Genomic DNA, 21,868 nt, shown 5'->3' on the forward strand with positions numbered 1-21,868 from the left:
AAAGTGCACAAAAGATTTACAAGGATGTTGCTAGAATTGAGAGGATGCAACTATCCGGAAAGATTGAGCAGGCTGGGGCTCTTTTCTTTGAAAAAGATAAGACTGAGGAGACCTGAGAGAGGTTTTTAAAATTTTGGTGAGGTTCGATAGGGTGGATGTGGAGAAACTGTTTCCACTTGTGGATGAGTCAAGAACAAGGGGGTATAAATATGATCACCACTAACAGATCAAATATTTCTTTACAGAGAGTGGTGAGAATGTAGAACTCGCTGCCACATGGAGTGGTTGAAGCAGATTGTAGTGACACACTTAAGGGGAGGCTTGATGCGTACATGAAGGAGAAGGGGATAGAGGAATATGGGGCCAAGGTGGGAAGAGGTAATTAGAATAAGAGGAGGCTTGTGTGGAGTAAAAACACCGGCATAGACCAGTTGAGCCAAATGGCCTGTTTCCGTGCTGTAGATTCTATGTAATGGATTATGATACGGTACGTGGTGATTGGTTCCACTGGTTGGTGAGGTGGTAACCTGGAGCACTAAATATAAGATTCTCACAAAGAATTAACAGAGAAGTTATTAAAAATTTCTTTATACAGGGGGATGTTAGAATGTGGAATTACCTGACACTTGTTAAAGCAGAGTTCATACTTTCTTTTAAAAGGGATTTAGATTGTTGATGGAAAAAGAAACATTAAAGGTTATGGGGAATGAGTAGGAGAATGGAATCGGGCTAGGTGGCTCTTGTGAGAAAAAAACATTCTGAGCTTTCGACTCTTATTCTTTTTGAGCTCGAAATATGGCATCCTGTATACCCTTCCTCCCCTCTACATCCCCATTGTGTTGAAATCAGCATTCGTCACAAAGTTCCACACTCCAACCTGCTTCCCAGAATCACAAAATTATGCACCATGGACCTTAGAATTGTGGGAGGAATTCGCTGCTGAATAATAATTTATAAATTACACTTTGACTTTCAAGTTTCAGGTGCTGCTGGTACAGAGCTGGTGCTTTTCCACATGTAAAGAGAGGCATGGAGTTGCATTTTGTTTAGCCACCTTGACCATACACATAGGGCTCGATAGTAGCAGGGTGACGGGTTCTCAGCAGGGGGTCGACAGGGCGCATGGGTAACGTACCTGGTGAAATCTGTGCACTCTGCACGCAATTACAGGCTAATTGGAGCCACTTACCTTTGCTTCCGGGTTTCCCGCTGGTAAGCTGCGCGGCGGGCGGACTGCGCATGCGCAGTAAGGTCTGTCAGCTGGAGGAGCCCTATTTAAAGGGGCAGTCCACCAATGCTCCTCCTGCAGCAAACAACCAATGCTAAACTATGGAGTACGCCAGATGGAAGGCTGCCTCAAGATTTTCAGACTCCTCACTCCAGCTGCTGCTGGATGGGGTGAGGAGGAGGAGGGAAATATTTTTCCCGTCGGATGGGAGGAAGTGCCCGCCCTCCACCACGAAGAAGGCCTGGCTGGAGGTGGCCGAGGAGGTCAGCAGCAGCGGCAATGTGGCACGAACCTGGGTCCAGTGCCGGAAGAGATTTAATGATCTAACCAGGTTAGGCAAAGTGAGTATTCTTGTGCATTCTCCCACACTCTGTCTTCCACATCACCTCCACCACTACACAACCCCTTCTGCACTGCCACCACAACGCTCTTGCATCACTCCTCACATCCACTCAACTATCATCCTCACCTTGCCTGCATGTACTCACCGCCCCTGTCCCCATTCGAACACTACCACGCAACCCAATCCTCATACAATATCATGGCAATGTTGCACACGCACCCTCCCATGCATCTCCCTCGCACTCAACCCCACCCACACCAATGCATGCAGCGGCTCACCATGCAACCATCACTGAATCACACCTCTGTGTTTTGCCTTGATAGGAGAAGAGATGCCAGAACGCCTGGGAGAGGGCACGGACCGGAGGGGGCCCGCCACACCAGTTGGTCCTAACGGACGTGGAGCAGCAGTGCACATGTAGTCGTGGACATCTGCAGCCTCCTTCATGTCGAGCTGCTCCCGGCTGGCCCGAGCACCATCTTCTTACCTGTCGCTGTCAAAGTCACCACTGCCTTCAACAACTTCTCCTCCGCATCCTTCCAGGGTGCCACCGGGGACATGGCCGGCATCTCTCAGTCGTCTGTACAAAAGAGCCCTGCAAATACACCTACACCCACTCTGCAGTGACATAATGGGTGGCATCAAGTGTGCATGTTCATGGTGGAGTGCCTGTCCGTGGCGGATGCCGAGGCTGGGATTGCACAAGCGGCCGGTGACAGAAAGCTAACACTCAGCACTCATGATAGCGAATGATCTTAGCATCACTTGGCATCTGCAGCACCTCAATAACTGTTCACATGCATAATGTTGCTTTCTGTTCTCTTGCAGGGCCATCCGCGAGCACCGTGACCGTGGAGGGCGATTCCTCAGAGGACCTGCCGGTCTCTGAGGGTCCATCGTCACATCTGAGCCATGCATCCACCAGCGCAGATACATACACCTCGGTGGGTCCCCGTCCTCACTTAGTTGTCTTGCACATGGTGAGTCACCATGCATATTGAGCACGAGCAGACCCTGGTGGCAGGGGCAGCCGTGGAGAGTCCGCGTCGGTGGGAGCACTCTTCTCCAGGCTCTGCTCAGCTGGACCCAGATGCTGAACCCTGGGGGCCAGCCGTGAAAAGGAGAGTCATTGAGGGGCAGCAGCACATTGCCGAGGTATTGGAACAGGTGCCACGCGCACTCTCCACAATTGCGCAGAGGATGGAGGAGTCCAACTCCTGCATGAGGGGAATGGTGGCACAGCTACAGGAGGATATCTCCGAGATAGTGTCCCAGGGACGTGAAGGCATCTCTGAGATAGTGTCACGGGTAGGTGCGGGAATGTCTGCGGTGGAGGAAAGGCTAGCCAACCTTGAGCGTCAAGCAAGGCTCAACAATGAGTCCATTCAGGCCCTGACAATGGCCGTTCGGATTTAGGGTGAGCAACATTCTGCCGCCTTGAACAGGCTGACAGATACTTTACAGGTGGCCTTCCAAGGCCTCACACAAGTCCTCCAAACTGCCGTCCAGCAGGGTGGAAGGAGTAATGTGGGCCTGGGCCACGAGAGGGATGATGGTGAAAGGGGACATGGAAGTGGGGACGCCACTCAAAGCGCTCCCACGTCTCACCCGTTTCCCCCCTCTCAACCAGTACCCGCAATGCTGCCCCCTCTCCAGGTGGCCGAGTCTGCCCCTGTACAGGTGCAGGTGGAGCAATCTTTGGAGGGGCCCTCACGGTCACCCAAACCCAGAGGGCATCGGCTCAAAGTATCTCATCGGTCAGGGCATGGACAAGAGCAACCTGCCACTACCTCTGCTGAAGCCACAGGGGTAGTACCACGTAGGGGTTCCCGGAAACGCAAGGCGAAGGTTTTGTGCGCACAAAGGGAATGCACAAGGGTGTCTGACGATTTGTCATGTTTTTCATTTATACTTGTTTTGTTTCAAATGCACCAGAAATATTATTATTATCACCACTACTGCCATGTTTTGCCCATTCTTGATTGGCTTGTGGAATAGGTCCCTTTCATGGGGTTCGCCATGAACATGCACACTTGATGCCACCCATTGTGTCACTGCAGAGTGGGTGTAGGTGTATTTGCAGGGCTCTTTTGTGCAGATGACTGAGAGATGCCGGCGATGTCCCCGGTGGCACCCTGGAAGGATGCGGAGGAGAAGTTGTTGAGGGCAGTGGTGACTTTGACAGCGACAGGTAAGAAGATGGTGCTCGGGCCAGCCGGGAGCAGCTCGGCATGAAGGAGGCTGCAGATGTCCACGACTACATGTCGAGTGACTCTGAGCCTCCATGTGCACTGCTGCTCAGAGAGGTCCAGGAAGCTGAGCCTCGGTCTGTGGACCCTGTGGCGAGGTTAGTGCCCTCTGCGACGCATCTCTCTCTACGGTTGCCCTCCCTCTTGCTGTGCAGGTGGATGTGTCACAGCACTGTGTTGTGGAGCTCCACGTGTCAGAGGTGGACAGCGTGGCCGGCGAGGCTGGTGATGCTGTTCGCCCTCCGAGGAGGTCATGACTGCAGCTACGGCGGCCCCCATCCGGAAGTTTGAGGGGGTCCGCAAGGTAGGTAAATGTGACTGGACACCGGGGTAAGTGTACAAGTTTATGCACTTTATTGTTAGGAGGAGGGTGGTGGAGGCCAAACTTTGTCCAAAGTGACAGAGTGGCCTCCTGCAATGAGTGAGGATCTCCCCCCTCCCCACCTGTCAAATGGACCTTTGCAGCTGCCACAGATTGGTGGCTGCAACACGTCCATTTCAGCTGGGAGTGTTTCCCCCAGTACGGGAAACCATCTCAGTTAATTGCAAAATCCAATCCCTCCTAAAATATCAGGTCAATCAGGTCTGTAAACAACCTGAAGTACCTGTTCAAGTACTTTAAGTGCAAAGCCGGCGGGAGTCCCACATGCGGGGGCTGCACGCGCATATGAGTCCGTCACTGGGGAACCCGGAAGTGGGCGGGTTGGAGCCGGGCTCCGGACCCGCCCCGGGAATCCTGGATTTTCGCAGCCCTCGCACCACGAACGCACCCGATCGCGGGTGCAAAAATAGAGCCCATAGAATCTGTTATTCTCTGCAACAACTTGAAAATTTGAGTTATGGCGTGTACGCTCTCAAACCAGAGAGTTCTGATCGGTGATAGGGCTGGTCTGTTCTAATTGGTAGTTTCCAACTATTTTAAAATTGGCATGAGTGTTCAGCTTACATTAATCCTTTAGAGAAAGCCTTTGGCCCCTGCCACAAACCCATACCATCGCCACTGACTTCAGGGTGGGAGGGGGAGGGGGTTGTAGGCCTGGAGGAGATTACAGAGAGGGGGAGGGGCAAGGTCATGAAGGAGTTTAAATATGAGTATGAGCTGTTGGGGGACTGGGAGCCAATGTAGGCCACTGAGTCCAGGTGTGATGGTTGAGAGGGAGTTGGTGCAGGATAGGATACTACAGAGTTTTGGATTGGCTGAAGTTTATGGAGGGTGGAGGATGGGAGGCTGGCCAGGAAAACATTGTAAACAATTTTACAACACCAAGTTATAGTCCAGCAATTTTATTTTAAATTCACAAGCTTTCGGAGGCTTCCTCCTTCGTCAGGTGAACGTGGATAACCCGCCCAGTAAAATCCATCCTTTCCCCACGCAATCGCGAATAAATTGAAGCCACTTACTGTGGCTTCTAGGTTTCCCGTCGTCAACCTGCGCAGTGGGCGGACTGCGCACCCGCATCACAAGCTGTCAGCTGGAGGAGCCCTATTTAAAGGGGCAATCCTCCAATGCTGCTCCTGCAGCAAACAACCAAAATTATACAATGGAGCAGACCAGGGGAAAGGCTGCTCCCAGGTTTACTGATGCCTCACTCCAGGTCCTACTGGATGGGGTGAGGAGGAGTAGGGATATTTTCTACCTGGCGGACTGGAGGAAGTGGCCTGCCTCTGCCCCCAAGAAGGCCTGGCTCAAGGTGGCAGAGGAGGTCACCAGCAGCAGCAACGTCTCCCGCACATGGATACAGTGCAGGAAGCGCTTCAGTGACCTAACTAGGTCAGCCAAAGTGAGTACACTTACTCATTCTTCTACACCCCGTCTTCCACATCACCGCCCCCACCCCACAACTCCTGCTGCACTGCCAACACTACTCTATCACATCACTCCTCACACCCACTCAAACCTCATCCTCAACTTACCTGCACTTACTCACCTCCCCAGTATTCATTCCACTACCACTCAACCCAATACTCATACAATTTCATGGCTCTGTCTCATACTCATCCTCTGATGCATCTCTTTCACAGTCAGCCTCACCCAAACCAATGCAGTTGGCCACGTCACCATCCCTCACTCACGCCTCTCTACTTTCTTCCCTTATCGGAGAAGATAGCCCAAAGTGCACAGGAGACTGCGAAGACCGGAGGCGGGGGGGGGGGGGGGGGCCACAACATCTGGTCGTCCTTACAGAAGCGGAGCAGGAGACTGTAGAACTAAGCCGCACCCTTGAGTGCCTGTCCATCGGGGACGCCGAGACTGCCACCTGACAAAACAGCTGGTGACAGAACTTTAACATTCAGCACTCACAATTGCAAATTATGTTAACATGCCTTGCCATCTTCAGCACCTCAACATCTGTCGTCATGCTTAATATTGCCTTCTGTTCGCTTACAGTGCCTTCAGCGACTGTCATGACGGCAGAGGGCGATTCCTCAGAGGACCTGCCGGCCTCTAAGGGGGCACCGTCACATCTGAGTGAGCCATCCACCAGCACAAATACACACATCTCGGTGGGTCCCCGTCCTCACTTAGTTGGGGTCGCACATGGTGAGTCACCACACACGTGAGCATGAGCGGACACTGGTGGCAGGGGAAGCTGTGGAGAGTCCGCGTCGGTGGGAGCGCCCTTCTCCAGGCTCTGCTCAGCTGGATACAGATGCTGAACCCTTGGGGGCCATCCGTGAAAAGGAGAATGATTGAGGGGCAGCAGCACATTTGCGAGGTGCTGGAACAAGTGCCACGCGCACTCTCCACAATCGCGCAGAGGATGGAGGAGTCCAACTCCTGCATGAGTGGAATGGTGGTACAGGTACAGGAGGGTATCTCCGAGATAGTGTCACAGGGACGTGAGGGCATCTCTGAGATAGTGTCGTGGGTAAGTGCGGGAATGTCTGCGATGGAGGGAAGGCTGGCCTCCATGGAGCTTCAAGCACGGCTCACCAATGGGTCCGTTGAGGCCCTGACAACGGCCCTTCGGACTCAGGGTGAGCAACATTCTGCCACCTTAGACAGGCAGGCAGATACTCTGACACTGGCCTTACAAGGCTTCACATGTGTTCTCCAAACTGTCGTCCAGCAACGTGGTAGGAATGATGTGGGCCCGGCCCAGGGGAGGGAAGCTGGCGAAAGGGGATGTGGAAGTGGGGACACCACTCAAAGTGCCCCCACATCTCACCCGTTGCCCCCCTCAACCAGTACCAGCAATGCTGCTTCCTCTCCAGGTGACCGAGTCTGCCTCTGCACAGGTAAGAAGAGCAGTCTTTGGAGGGGCCCCCATGGGCACCGAAATCCAGAGGGCGTAGGCCCAAAGCATCTAATCAGTCAGGGCATGAACAAGAGCAGCCTGCCACTATCTCTGCAGCAGCCACAGGGGAGGCACCACGTAGGAGTACTCGTAAGCGTAAGGCGAAGGTTTTGTGAGCACAAAGGGAATGCACAAGAGTGTTTGACGGTTTGTCATGTTTTTTATTTATATTTGATTTTTGTTAATGGCGCATTAAATATTATTATTGTCGCCACTACTGCCACATCTTGGCCATTCTTGACTGGCTTGTGTAATAAGTCCCTTTCGTGAGGTTCACCATGAACACCCACACTTGATGCCACCCATTGGGTCACTCTACAGTGGGTGTATGTGTAGTTGCATGACTATTTTGTGTGGGGGGGCGTTGTGGTGGTGCTGGTGTGGCCGCTGTTCTGTCCAGGTGTTGAGGACTGGACTCTTCACACTGTCTGATGTTAGGAGAACCGTTCGCATATCAGTGACTCCCCGGCCTCATGAGCAGCCAGGTGAGCCGCTGTTCTGCCCATTGCTTGCAGCTTTTCGTCCTCATCCTTGTCCTCCGCCGCCTCCTCCTCCTCCTCCTCAATATGGGTGGCAGATGTGGATGGGGCCTCCTGCAGCGGCACCCTTCTCTGTTGTGCCTTGTTGTGCAGGGCACAACAGACGACTATAATGCATCCCACTCTGGTGCATATTGAAGTGCTCCCCCAGAACGATCAAGGTAACTAAAGCGCATCTTGAGCAGCCCTATAGCATGCTCAATTGTAGACCTGGTAGCGATGTGGCTGTCGTTATAGCGACGCTGTTGCTCAGAGGTGTCATGAGCCTTGTCCCTGAGGAGCCAGCCCTTGCAGGTGTTTGGTGCGTGGAAGAGGGGCGGGATGTTGGACTCCGGGAGGATAAAGGAATCGTAGCAGCTGCCAGGGTATCTGGCACACATGTGAAGGAATCTCCTGTGGTGGTCGCAGATGAGCTGAGTGTTGATGGAGTGATAGCCTTTCCTGTTGATGAACAGTCCTGACTCGTGTGGAGGTGCTCGTATTGCTATATGGGTGCAATTGATTACACCCTGCACCCGTGGGAAGCCAGCCACAGCGTGGAATCCCACTGCCCTCTCCGTCTGGCTGAGGTCATCCATGGAGAAGTTAACATAATGCGAGGCCCTGCCTTATGCACTAGTGTGCAGACGACTGAGAGACCCCGCCGATGTCCCCGGTGGCACCCTGGAACGATCCGGAGGCGAAGAAGTTGAGGGCAGTGGTGACTTTGACAGCGACAGGTAAGAAGATGCTGCTCAGGCCAGCCGGGAACAGCACAGCGTGAAGGAGGCTGCAGATGTCCGCGACTGACTCTGAGCCTCCGTTTGCACTGCTCCTCAGAGAGGTCCAGGAAGCTGAGTCTCTGCCTGTGGACCCTGTTGTGAGGGTAGTGCCTCCTGCAACGTTGCTCTCTGTTGTTGCCCTCCGTGCTGTTGTTCAGATTCCTGTGGCGCAGCACTGTGTTGCGGAGGTGGATGGCATGCCTGGCGAGGCTGGTGATGTTATTCGTCCTCAGATGAAGTGATGAATGCAGCTATGGCGCCCCCCCCCCCATCCTGACGGTGTGAGTTTGAGGGGGTCCGCAAAGTAGGTAAATGTGTTTGCACAGCAGAGTTTAGGGTATAAATTAGAAATTTTGAGTGGAAAGACAAAGGTGTTGCAGCCAAAGCTTTGTCTGAAGTGACAGAGTGCCCAGCTGCTATAAATGAGGTTTTCCCCCCACCTATCAAATATTCCTTTGCATCTCCCACTGGCTGCTGGCTGAAACACGTCTGTTCCAACAGGTAGTGTTTCCCACAGCATGGGAAACATGCTGAGGATCTTTCAAAATTGCACCCCTGCCAAAATCTCCACTCAATGAGTTCTATCAAGTACCTCAACTATCTACCTAATTATGTAAAGCAGCATCCCGCCGACTTTAAGTGCCAGTGGGAGTCCCGCATTCGGGAGCTGCGGGCACACCGGAACGCGTCACTGGGGAACCCGGAAGTCAGCGGGTTGGAGCTGGACTCCGAACCTGCTCCAAGATTCCGCTATTTTAGAAGCCCCCCCGCCCCCAACGCACCCACTCAGCCATCCAAAAATCGGCCCCCAATTGTCAATCATGGCTTTCAAAAAGGAATTGGATAAATACTTGAAGGGAAAAAATTTGCAGGGCTACTGGGAAAGAGTGGGGGAATGGGACTAACTGGATTGCCCTTACAAAGAGCTGGCATGGGCTCAATGGGCCAAATGGCCTCCTTCTGTGCTGTAACCATTCTATGATTCTATGTTCCATACTTAAGGGATTGAACTGCTCCTGAAACTGTTTGCTGGAAGAATCCTGGAGCCCAGCTGCTAGGATACTATTTACTATTGGGAACGCTTTCTTTAAGTGTGTCTCTAGGGATTTCTTATAAATGATATCTCTTATTCCATAGAGGTTTCTGGTGGATGGCACTGCTCTATTTCGTATAAACTCTCTTCAGTCATAGTTTCTGTAGTGGGGAGACTGGACGCAAGCCACCCTAGAAAATTATAGAATAAAGGGCTTTAGGGATCAGTCCTGGAGCACTTTATACTTGTGAAAGAAAAGCTGCGTTGCACCATCATTGGTGTGACATTAACAAAATGTATGTAAAGTCTTAAATATCATATATTCTGTGAGGAAGATTTCTATGCCTATAAAGTTAGTAAAATTGTGAGATGTCCTTAAGTGCTGGTAGTGATAAACTGGGCATGTTTCAAAGGTACTTCACTGGCTGAAGGGAGTTCTGCTGAGTCACAACACTGCTCAACAGAGAATGGAACAGGTCTCATCAAATGCCAAGCACTGTTAGATGAGGTAGGGTTATGCCTGCTTTGAGTGCTGATTCACTTTCTTTCCTTCTGTCTTCCTTTTTCTATTTTGCTTACATCCTGAGCCATCCAGCACAGTGTATCCAAAAGAACAGTGATTTTTAAACTTTTCTGTATGAGTGACTCCAGCCCCTTGCTAATATTCACACATTCTGAAAGGTAATGTCAGTGACCCAAAGGAAAACAGTGCTATAATTGCAGAAAACATTTCTACTAGTGTTTAGCAACAGAAATAATGTGCTTCTGTCAAAAAATACACACATTTGATGACAGGAATTAGATAATCTTGCGGATTCCCTCTTGCACCTCCAGAATTTGGCAGACCCTAGTTTGAAAGTCTATGTACCAGCGAAAAGCAACGCCATTGTCCTCGTCCATAGTACTTACATTCTTAGCCGGATCACTTCGAACTGATCTTGTCGAATGGGTTCACGGTAAAAATTCTTCTCTGCTGGAAAATGAAGTAAGATGAGTGAGCTGAATGCATTTGTGGCTGGTACTGATAATCGCTGAAGAACCCATCACTCTTGCCCTGGATTGAATTAACCCAACCCATCCAGTAGTAAGCTGATGGGATCGGCTGCCTGTTTTACACCCCGGCCGATTTTTTTACTTTCCATTGACTTCAATGCAGGGTATAAAACGGGTGGCCAAACCTGTCCTGTCAATTTCCCGCCGGGCGGGTTAGGTTAAAATTGCCCCGAGAGACAAAGAGGGTGAAATTGGTTTACGCCAATAGTGTGAAGGAGGCTGATAACCATTGACTTCACACCCAATTCTCTTTTGTACTGGTGTAAAACGGGCAACCGATTCACTATAAGCCCGTTTCGCGCTACTGCCGGAGACAAATTTCACCCCCAAGTTCTCCAGAGAAGGAGGTCAGTGAGTGAATGGCTTATAGGTTAGTGGAGACTCAGTTTCACATTATTAGTAACCTTTTGAATAATGCATATTTTTTGCAGCTTGCTATAGTAAATATCTTTGGAACTGACTACTGTTGTCATTAATTTTTCTTTCTCCAGTATTTAGTTTATTTTCCTGTTATTCAAGACAGCCTTTTGGAGTTTTAAAAAAAAAAGTGTGCCACAGTGTGGTTGAGTGGGTCTTTCATCTGTAGTTAATCTGAATTACAACCTCTGTTGGGCCATTGGGCAGAGTACTAAATAGAGGTACGACAATTTAATTTCAAAGGGAAAAATGACAGGCACATCAACACAAGTTACTCTTGTGGTACCTCCCAGTCATGACAGGAATCAGAGTGTCTATCATTAGGAATGATTAGCGATAACCTAAAAGTGGGAGAACAAAAATAATTTTAAACTAGGAAAGAATAAATAGAAAGTACTGCTGTTATAACTGTAGAATTAAAATTAGCTGAAGTTTGAACAAAAGTGTTTGAGCAGGTTTACAAGTGTACCTTTGAATATGTATGTGCCAAATATATGAGTGTTCTCTGTTCAGTATACAGGTGGCCTTTTAATGTAAGTTTTATGGAGTATTCAAACTGAGGAAATGTCAAGAACTGGAGAACATTTGCCCCGTTTATCTAAAATATTATATTTGGCACTCTAAATTTGCAGAATATCAAACCTTAAAACAATGCTGAAAGAAAATGATGTTGGATTTCATAATGTAATATTTTAGTAGGAATCAACTAGGTTCAACAACTACCTGCTATACAGGAGCAATATTGCTTTTTAACGTTAGTGCTCATTAGCCATGCTACTGCCAATATTGTGCCAAAAATATATAATTTATATTGTTTGATTTCTCTGTATATTTTAGAAATTACTTAACATCTTTTTAACATTTTATTCAAAGAAGCACAATGAAAATTGTGGTAGATTCACTTTCATATCTGCCACTGCACCTGATTGGAAGGAAGGAGGAGGTAGTACCAGATCCTTCTCCAGCTTGTTGGCGGATGGCTATGTAAAAGTAGCTAAGCAGAAAATGAGGGGTGGGTGTGTGAATGACAGGAATTAAGACTTAAATTATTCCCCTTTTGCAGATTGTCAATGACTCCGGAAGAACAAGAAGATTTTTGGCGCAAAGTTCAGTTTACTGTCGATAAGGATGTGGTTCGGACTGATCGATCCAAACAGTTCTTTAAAGGGGAAAACAACCCCAATGTGGAAACTATGAGGTAAGGTTGTCGATATTGTCTGTGGCTATGTAGATTGGGTAGTTTTGGGCAGTCTGGGGAAAATGATATTTTCCTGAAAATAAAAGACAACTTCAGAAAGTGGCAATGTGACACTCTTAAATTTAAAACTACCTGACAAGCAATAATTTGCATTGCAGTTTGACTACTTTCAGTTTTACAATGTTTTTCATGTAGCAGAGAATTGTGCTTTGCATTAAATTCTCATTTGATGCAACTAATTTTGTGATTGTCTACATAACAGTCACTGCATTTCAAAGCAATTTATATTTTGCGATATTGCTGAAAGATTTGATAAGAAACTAAAAGAATGCAAGTCTTGTATTTTTATCTCTGATACTCAACAAGAGACATGGGCTGACATTGGTGGCACTGCATTGATTTATGAACGTGTTTAATATCTAGCTTTGAGGAGACTGTGGAAAATGTCATGAAGACTACAGGAAACGGTTTGGGTTATGCAGAGCTACTCTGAAATAGTGCGATGGCCTAGGTCCTTTTTTAAACGAGACTTAATTGTTACGAGTTCAAGATCTTGCCTGAGATATTGTTTCAGGTATGGAGATTCTAGCCACTTCTGTAAGTGGCCAGAGCATTTTATGTTTCCGGGTGTGCCACCAATGTCAGCCCATGTCTCTTGTTGAGTATCAGAGATAAAAATACAAGACTTGCATTCTTTTAGTTTCTTATCAAATCTTTCAGCAATTCCGGGTGTGTCCAATATCTAACCATACAAGAGCATAACCCAGGGGTGTAACAATAGTATCCTCTTGGAATATGCAATGGATATTTGTATCTTTTGCATATGTTCTTCAATCTTTCCAAAGGCAGAATGAACAAGCACTTAGTGAAACAAGGCCAGATAGGAATCATTAAGCTGCTTTATTTCACAGCATGGGAACATGCAGAAACAAAGGTTATGATCGGATTCCCTTATTTCAAGAAATACATAAGAAATAGGAGCAGGAGTAGGCCATACGGCCCCTCGAGCCTGCTCCGCCATTCATTAAGATCATGGCTGATCTTCGACCTCAACTCCACTTTCTCGCCCGATCCCCATATCCCTTGATTCTCTTAGAGTCCAAAAATCTATCGATCTCAGCCTTGAATATACTCAACGACTCAGCATCCACAACCCCCTGAGGTAGAGAATTCCAATATTCACGAACCTCTGAGTGAAGAAATTCCTCCTCATCTCAGTCCTAAATGCCTGACCCCTTATCCTGAGACTATGTCCCCTAGTTCTAGACTCTCCAGCCAGGGGAAACAGCCTCTCAGCATTTACCCGGTTAAGCCCTCTTAGAATCTTATATGTTTCAATGAGATCACCTCTCATTCTTCTAAAATCCAGAGTGTTGGCCATTCTACTCCAATCTTTCCTCATTGGATAACCCTCTCATCCCAAGAATTAACCTAGTGAACCTTCGTTGCACTGCCTCTAAGGCAAGTATGCCCTTCCTTAGGTAAGGAGACCAAAATTGCACACAGTACTCTAGGTGTGGTCTCACCAAAGCCCTATACAATTGCAGCATGATTTTCTTACTCGTGTACTCCAACACTCTTGTAATAAAGGCTAACATACCATTTGCCTTCCTAATTGCTTGCTGTACCTGCATGTTAATTTTCTGTCTCTACAAGGACACCCAAATCCCTCTGAACACCAACATTTAATAGTTTCTCACCATTTAAAAAAAATTCTGTTTTTCTATTCTTCCTACCAAAGTGAATAACCTCACATTTCCCCACATTATACTCCATCTGCCACCTCCTTGCCCACTCACTTAACCTGCCGATATCCCTTTGCAGACACTTTGCGTCCTCCTATCATCAACAAACTTGGATACATTACACTTGGTCCCTTCATCTAAGTCATTAATATAGATTGTAAATAGCTGATGCCCAAGCACCAATCCCTGCGGCACCCCACTAGTTACAACCTGCGAACCCGAAAATGACCCGCTTATTCCTACACTCTGTTTTCTGTCCGTTAACCAATCCTCAATCCATGCTAATATATTACCCCCAATCCCATGAGCACTAACCTTGCGTAACAACCTCTTGTGTGGCACCTTATCAAATGCCTTTTGAAAATCCAAATATACTGGTTCCCTTTTATCTACCCTGCTAGTTACACCCTCAAAAAAAATCTAATAGATTTGTCAAACATGATTTCCCTTTCATAAACCGTTTTGACTCTGCCTAATCGTATTTTGATTTTCTAAGTGCAGTGTTACTACATCCTTCATAATAGATTATAGAATTTTCCCTACTACTGATGTCAGACTAACTGGCCTGTAGTTCGTTGTTTTCTCTCTCCCTTCTTTCTTGAATAGAGGGGTTACATTTGCTACCATCCAATCCACAGGGACAGTTCTAGATCTAGGAAATTCTGGAAGATCAAAACCAATGCATCCACTATCTCTGCAGCCACCTCTTTTAAAACCCTAAGATGTAGACCATCAGGTCCAGGGGATTTGTCGGCTTTTAGTCCCATTAATTTTTCTAAAACTTTTTCTTTACTAATCTTAATTACTTTAAGTTCCTTGTATTTGCGTAATAATGCAAATAATGACTATGCAATGCTCCACCACATCAGCGAGGCATCTTGCTTGACTTGAACAAAGTAATTTCTAACTATCCCTGCACTCTAACCTTTTTGCAGCCTTCATTGGGCCTGACTGCCTTGCCGCTTTTGTTTTCAAAAACTTGACTGACTTCACAGCCTTTGCTGGACCTGACTAACTTTTTTTTTATTCGTTCACTGGATGTGGGCGTCGCTGGCGAGGCCAGCATTTATTGCCCATCCCTAATTGCCCTCGGGAAGGTGGTGGTGAGCCGCCTTCTTGAACCGCTGCAGTCCGTGTGGTGAAGGTTCTCCCACAGTGCTGTTAGGAAGGGAGTTCCAGGATTTTGACCCAGCGACAATGAAGGAACGGCGATATATTTCCAAGTCGGGATGGTGTGTGACTTGGAGGGGAACGTGCAGGCGGTGTTGTTCCCATGTGCCTGCTGCTCTTGTCCTTCTAGGTGGTAGAGGTCGCGGGTTTGGGAGGTGCTGTCGAAGAAGCCTTGGCGCGTTGCTGCAGTGCATCCTGTGGATGGTACACACTGCAGCCACAGTGCACCGGTGGTGAAGGGAGTGAATGTTTAGTGTGGTGGATGGGGTGCCAATCAAGCGGGCTGCTTTATCTTGGATGGTGTCGAGCTTCTTGAGTGTTGTTGGAGCTGCACTCATCCAAGCAAGTGGAGAGTATTCCATCACACTCCTGACTTGTGCTTTGTAGATGGTGGAAAGGCTTTGGGGAGTCAGGAGGTGAGTCACTCGCCGCAGAATACCCAGCCTCTGACCTGCTCTCGTAGCCACAGTATTTATATGGCTGGTCCAGTTAAGTTTCTGGTCAATGGTGACCCCCAAGATGTTGATGGTGGGGGATTCGGTGATGGTAATGCCGTTGAATGTCAGGGGGAGGTGGTTAGACTCTCTCTTGTTGGAGATGGTCATTGCCTGGCACTTATCTGGCGCGAATGTTACTTGCCACTTATCAGCCCAAGCCTGGATGTTGTCCAGGTTTTGCTGCATGCGGGCTCGGACTGCTTCATTATTTGAGGGGTTGCGAATGGAACTGAACACTGTGCAGTCATCAGCGAACATCCCCATTTCTGACCTTATGATGGAGGGAAGGTCATTGATGAAGCAGCTGAAGATGGTTGGGCCTAGGACACTGCCCTGAGGAACTCCTGCAGCAATGTCCTGGGGCTGAGATGATTGGCCTCCAACAACCACTACCATCTTCCTTTGTGCTAGGTATGACTCCAGCCACTGGAGAGTTTTCCCCCTAATTCCCATTGACTTCAATTTTACTAGGGCTCCTTGGTGCCACACTCGGTCAAATGCTGCCTTGATGTCAAGGGCAGTCACTCTTACCTCACCTCTGGAATTCAGCTCTTTTGTCCATGTTTGGACCAACGCTGTAATGAGGTCTGGAGCCGAGTGGTCCTGGCGGAACCCAAACTGAGCATCGGTGAGCAGGTTATTGGTGAGTAAGTGCCGCTTGATAGCACTGTCGATGACACCTTCCATCACTTTGCTGATGATTGAGAGTAGACTGATGGGGCGGTAATTGGCCGGATTGGATTTGTCCTGCTTTTTGTGGACAGGACATACCTGGGCAATTTTCCACATTGTCGGGTAGATGCCAGTGTTGTAGCTGTACTGGAACAGCTTAGCTAGAGGCGCAGCTAGTTCTGGAGCACAAGCCTTCAGCACTACAGCTGGGATGTTGTCGGGGCCCATAGCCTTTGCTGTATCCAGTGCACTCAGCCGTTTCTTGATATCACGTGGAGTGAATCGAATTGGCCGAAGACTGGCTTCTGTGATGGTGGGGATATCGGGAGGAGGCCGAGATGGATCATCCACTCGGTACTTCTGGTTGAAGATGGTTGCAAACGCTTCAGCCTTGTCTCTTGCACTCACGTGCTGGACTCCGCCATCATTGAGGATGGGGATGTTTGCAGAGCCTCCTCCTCCCGTTCGTTGTTTAATTGTCCACCACCATTCACGACTGGATGTGGCAGGACTGCAGAGCTTTGATCTGATCCGTTGGTTGTGGAATCGCTTAGCTCTGTCTATAGCATGTTGCTTCCGCTGTTTAGCATGCATGTAGTCCTGAGTTGTAGCTTCACCAGGTTGGTACCTCATTTTTTGGTATGCCTGGTGCTGCTCCTGGCATGCTCTTCTACACTCCTCATTGAACCAGGGTTGATCCCCTGGCTTGTTGGTAATGGTAGAGTGAGGAATATGCCGGGCCATGAGGTTACAGATTGTGCTGGAATACAATTCTGCTGCTGCTGATGGCCCTTAGCGCCTCATGGATGCCCAGTTTTGAGCTGCTAGATCTGTTCTGAATCTATCCCATTTAGCACGGTGGTAGTGCCACACAACACGTTGGATGGTGTCCTCAGTGTGAAGACGGGACTTCATCTCCACGAGGACTGTGCGGTGGTCACTCCTACCAATACTGTCATGGACAGATGCATTTGCGACAGGTAGATTGGTGAGGACGGGGTCAAGTAAGTTTTTCCCTCGTGTTGGTTCGTTCACCACCTGCCGCAGGCCCAGTCTAGCAGCTATGTCCTTCAGGACTCGGCCAGCTCGGTCAGTGGTGGTGCTACCGAGCCACTCTTGGTGATGGGCGTTGAAGTCCCCCACCCAGAGTACATTTTGTGCCCTTGCTACCCTCAGTGCTTCCTCCAAGTGGTGCTCAACATGGAGGAGGACTGATTCATCAGCTGAGGGAGGACGGTAGGTGATATTCAGCAGGAGGTTTCCTTGCCCATGTTTGATCTGATGCCATGAGATTTCATGGGGTCCAGAGTCAATGTTGAGGACTCCCAGGGCTACTCCCTCCTGACTGTATATCACTGTACCGCCACCTCTGGTGGGTCTGTCCTGCCGGCGGGACAGGACATACCCAGGGATGGTGATGGAAGAGTCTGGGACGTTGGCTGAAAGGTATGATTCTGTGAGTATGGCTATGTCAGGCTGTTGCTTGACTAGTCTGTGGGACAGCTCTCCCAATTTTGGCACAAGTCCCCAGATATTAGTAAGGAGGACCTTGCAGGGTCGACTGGGCTTGGTATTTTGCCGTTGTCGTGTCCGTTGCCTAGTGGTCCGATGCCGGGTGGTCCGTCCGGTTTTATTCTTATTATGACTTTTCGTAGCGAGATTTTACAACTGAGTGGCTTGCTAGGCCATTTCAGAGGGCAATTAAGAATCAACCACATTGCTGTGGGTCTGGAGTCACATTTAGGCCAGACCGGGTAAGGATGGCAGGTTTCCTTCCCTAAAGGACATTAGTGAACCAGATGGGTTTTTACGACAATCCTGTAGTTTCAACTGACCTCTCAACATTTGGGTCTCTTTTGATTCTGTCCCACAGTTAATTGGGGCCTGGTTCCTGAATTCCCCCACCCATCTGGGTTTAGCCAGAAAACTGCTAATCATGACTACTGCTGTACTGCCCCCACCCCTTGAAACTAGCTCCAGCAAAGCTGAACAGGAAGGGCCATTCCAACCCCATAACCTGTGAATGTCTGGGAGTGCCTGTGATTAGATAACAATTCCCTTATTATTCTTGATTATCATGGGTAACAGTATCCATGCCTGGCTTTTAAAAATACAGTTTCCAAATACCTACAGCAAGTAGCCTTTTTCTTTTACTTGTATGAATTCAAAACCCTTAAACATAGCTGAATCCCAGAATCGTCAGAGAGAGGAGATAAAATAGCTAAGGATGAATAAAAAATGATCAAAATTCCCAAAATGTAACACTTATGTATACTTATTTGATTATTTTCGCAGGAGAATTCTGCTGAACTATGCAGTTTACAGCCCTGAGATAGGGTATTCCCAGGGAATGTCAGATCTGGTGGCTCCAATCTTGTCAGAGGTCAGGGATGAATCCGACACATTTTGGTGTTTTGTCGGACTAATGCAGAATACAATTTTCATCAGCTCACCACGGGATGATGATATGGAAAGACAGCTGGTGAGTGCTGAGTCAGATGGGAAAAGAATCTTGGAGTGACAATAAAAATGATTGAAGGGAGCTAAATTAATTTTGGGCGAAATGTTTAGTTCTAATGTGACTCTTCAGATTTCAGTTAATACAAATCTTTCTCTGCAGCAAAATTAGCTGCTGCCTTAAAAATCCTTTACAATGCAGGATACTTGGGAACAAGTCATGTTTCATGAAATATTGGTTTTTCATTAGTGTTTTCTCCCTAGAATTTCTAGCTGTTTTCATAATTTTCGAGGAGAGCTCACAACTGGTTTTGGCTGCTTGGAGCAGAAATAACTTGAACCGCTAAATGGACTTTGTCACTGAAGTTTAACTTTGTTGTTTCGTACCAGTGGTTTAGAAATTATTTCAATGATTAGGAATAAATCATGGCCACATGCAGTTGTTCCAATGTTGGCATTGGTGCTCTGAATCCTTCATGCAATGTAAACAGAGCCAATTTAGAGCACCAGTAGTCCTACTGCATTGTGCAATGTAAATGAGGCATAATTTGTGAGGTTGTCCATTGTACATATGATACAGCTTTTCTTTTAAGAACTATTTTCTTTTTAAATTATATACTCTACATTGATCTCTCAATTTAAAAAAAATTGAAAAATCTCATCTGTTTAAAAATATTGTATCATTTGTTATATATAGAACTGAAAAATAAGAAGGGAGAGATCACTTTGATAGGATTGTACTACAGACCCCCAAATAGTCAACGGGAAATTGAGGAGCAAATATGTAAGGAGATTACAGACAGCTGCATCTTTTCCCAAAGGTAGGGGAGTCTATAACGAGGGGGCATAGATTTAAGGTGAGAGGGGAGAGATACAAAAGGGTCCAGAGGGGCAATTTTTTCACTCAAAGGGTGGTGAGTGTCTGGAACGAGCTGCCAGAGGCAGTAGTAGAGGCGGGTACAATATTGTCTTTTAAAAAGCTTTTGGACAGTTACATGGGTAAGATGGGTATAGAGGGATATGGGCCAAGTGCAGGCAACTGGGACTAGCTTAGTGGTATAAACTGGGCGACATGGACATGTTGGGCCGAAGGGCCTGTTTCCATGTTGTAAACTTCTATGATTCTATATGTATGCATGAGGTTACATTTGTTTTTATATATGCAGTGCCTGTATTTTTTTTTAAAGCTGTACCTGAGAGAGTTACTGAGATTGATGCACCCCCGTTTTTACCAGCACTTGGTGTCCCTGGGTGAGGATGGGCTTCAGATGCTGTTTTGCCATCGATGGATTCTTATCTGCTTTAAACGCGAGTTTCCTGAAGCGGAGGCACTTCGCATTTGGGAGGCATGTTGGGCCCATTACCAGGTTAGGATTTGCTCTTTTAGGCATGTATTAAGTCCAGTAGATCAGATAAATGCTGACTGTGGAATAACAAACCTACAATAGCTATTTTTAACTGGGGAATTTGAATCCAGTTTGCACCAATAATTTGAATTGGATTCTGATTGGTATTTACACTTAACAGCATCATAGGCTGCACTGGATGTAATCCGGTTATAACCTTTTGTTTTTATATGCAAAACCGTAGTTAAAATCCATCCCAGATAGATATAGGTAAGGGCATTCAGCCATCTTACTCATCTGTGCAGAAAGACCCTACAGTATCTCATCTTGGGTATTTAAATGATTGTTTAAGGTTTTTTCTTCTTATTCTACCGAGGAGTCCATTCCATGTGTTGATCATTCTTGTGTGAAGAGAAACTCCTGACATCAATCCTAAATTTGCCTAGATTGAACCTGTGTCCCCTTGTCCTACAGTAATGATTTAGTTTGTAGTTGTAAACAATTTTACAACACCAAGTTATAGTCCAGCAGGTAAATGTTTACCTGAGGAAGGAGGAAGCCTCCGAAAGCTTGTGAATTTAAAATAAAATTGCTGGACTATAACTTGGTGTTGTAAAATTGTTTACAATTGTCAACCCCAGTCCATCACCGGCATCTCCACATTAGTTTGTAGTGTTCTAGATCCATCTTTTTCTAGACTGTTTACTATCTTACATAACTCGAAGGCCAGACGCTTCCTTTCAAGACTGAAAATTCCAAGTTTCTCCACTCTTCCTAATCACATGGTCACCTGATGTTTGGGATCTATCTCATGGTTTTTCTCTGATGTGCTATCAGCGCTTCAATCTCCGTGAACAGAACTGGATGTCGTCTGTGCAGAGCTTTGTACAGTTTGACTTCCTCCAACTTGTAATATTTTGCCTATATAATTCAACATTCTATTTGCTTTGTTACCTATTGCTCCGCAATGATTGGACATGTTGAGTTGAGCCTACAAAAACCCCCAAACTCTTTCAACTTCATCCTTAGCTATTTTATCTCCTCTCTCTGACGATTCTTTAAAAGTCTTTAATGAAACAAGTTTGGGTAGTCCAAATCCATTTTAGGTTACAGCAAAACAAACACTATGGGGGTGAATTTTCTTGAAGCTTTTCCTGCTCAGCGTTGTAACTTTATGCATATAAATGGGGTTTCTGCTGAACTTCTGAAATTCTAGGATACATGCAATAGTTACACTATGTCCCAATCCCAGTGGTTAAGTCCACCATAGTTACCAATATGAATATGAATATGAACAATATAGTAGAAAAGAAGGACTTTGTGTCATGATAGTGCCTTGCCCTGCTTCCATATTGTACATAAGATGAGGCACCTGTTTATTTCTCCCCTCATGGATAATGTTCAACTGTTACCAGTCTCTGATACTGCTTGGTTCCAATACCTTGTTTGGTTCAATCTCAATAAGAGCAAATATTTTTTTCCCCATCATTTTGCTGGGTAGAATCAGATTTAAATATTGCTCTAAGCGCAGCCAAACTTCTACAATCTCTGACAGGGATGACACCTGTCTTTGTTATTTGTCCTCAACACAACTCAGTGAGGTCGATATTAAGCCCTCCCATGATGGGCAGGAGAGGGGGTTGTGTACCTGCCTGCCACCATTTTTACGGCAACAGGTTACATGGCGTGCCTGTGCCCTGTCTTTATAGAGACAGGACACTTCATTATAATATTTAAATCAGGCTCCCGCATCACAGTTGCTGGACTCAGACTCCCACCAACCCCCGATCTTTCTTTCCTTCCGTCCCTTCCGATTGCCAGGCTCCGACCCCCTCCCCCACCAACCCCTAATTTTTCCCTC

General features: G+C 47.2%; 1 protein-coding gene across 4 annotated transcripts in view; it reads left to right on the forward strand.

Moving 5' to 3' along the window:
* Positions 1 to 21,868, forward strand: part of tbc1d16 (TBC1 domain family, member 16) — a 70,624-nt gene that overhangs the window by 26,607 nt on the left and 22,149 nt on the right. For 3 of the 4 annotated variants that reach the window (XM_068004109.1, XM_068004112.1, XM_068004113.1), the window contains exons 6-8: positions 11,986 to 12,120; positions 18,500 to 18,686; positions 19,849 to 20,028. In XM_068004109.1, the coding sequence (XP_067860210.1) occupies positions 11,986 to 12,120; positions 18,500 to 18,686; positions 19,849 to 20,028 (502 nt within the window). The remainder of the gene's footprint in view (positions 1 to 11,985; positions 12,121 to 18,499; positions 18,687 to 19,848; positions 20,029 to 21,868) is intronic. The other variant, XM_068004110.1, reaches the window with a different exon arrangement.

This window comes from Heptranchias perlo, chromosome 23, assembly GCF_035084215.1.
Source record: "Heptranchias perlo isolate sHepPer1 chromosome 23, sHepPer1.hap1, whole genome shotgun sequence".
NCBI classification, from domain to species: Eukaryota; Metazoa; Chordata; class Chondrichthyes; order Hexanchiformes; family Hexanchidae; genus Heptranchias; species Heptranchias perlo.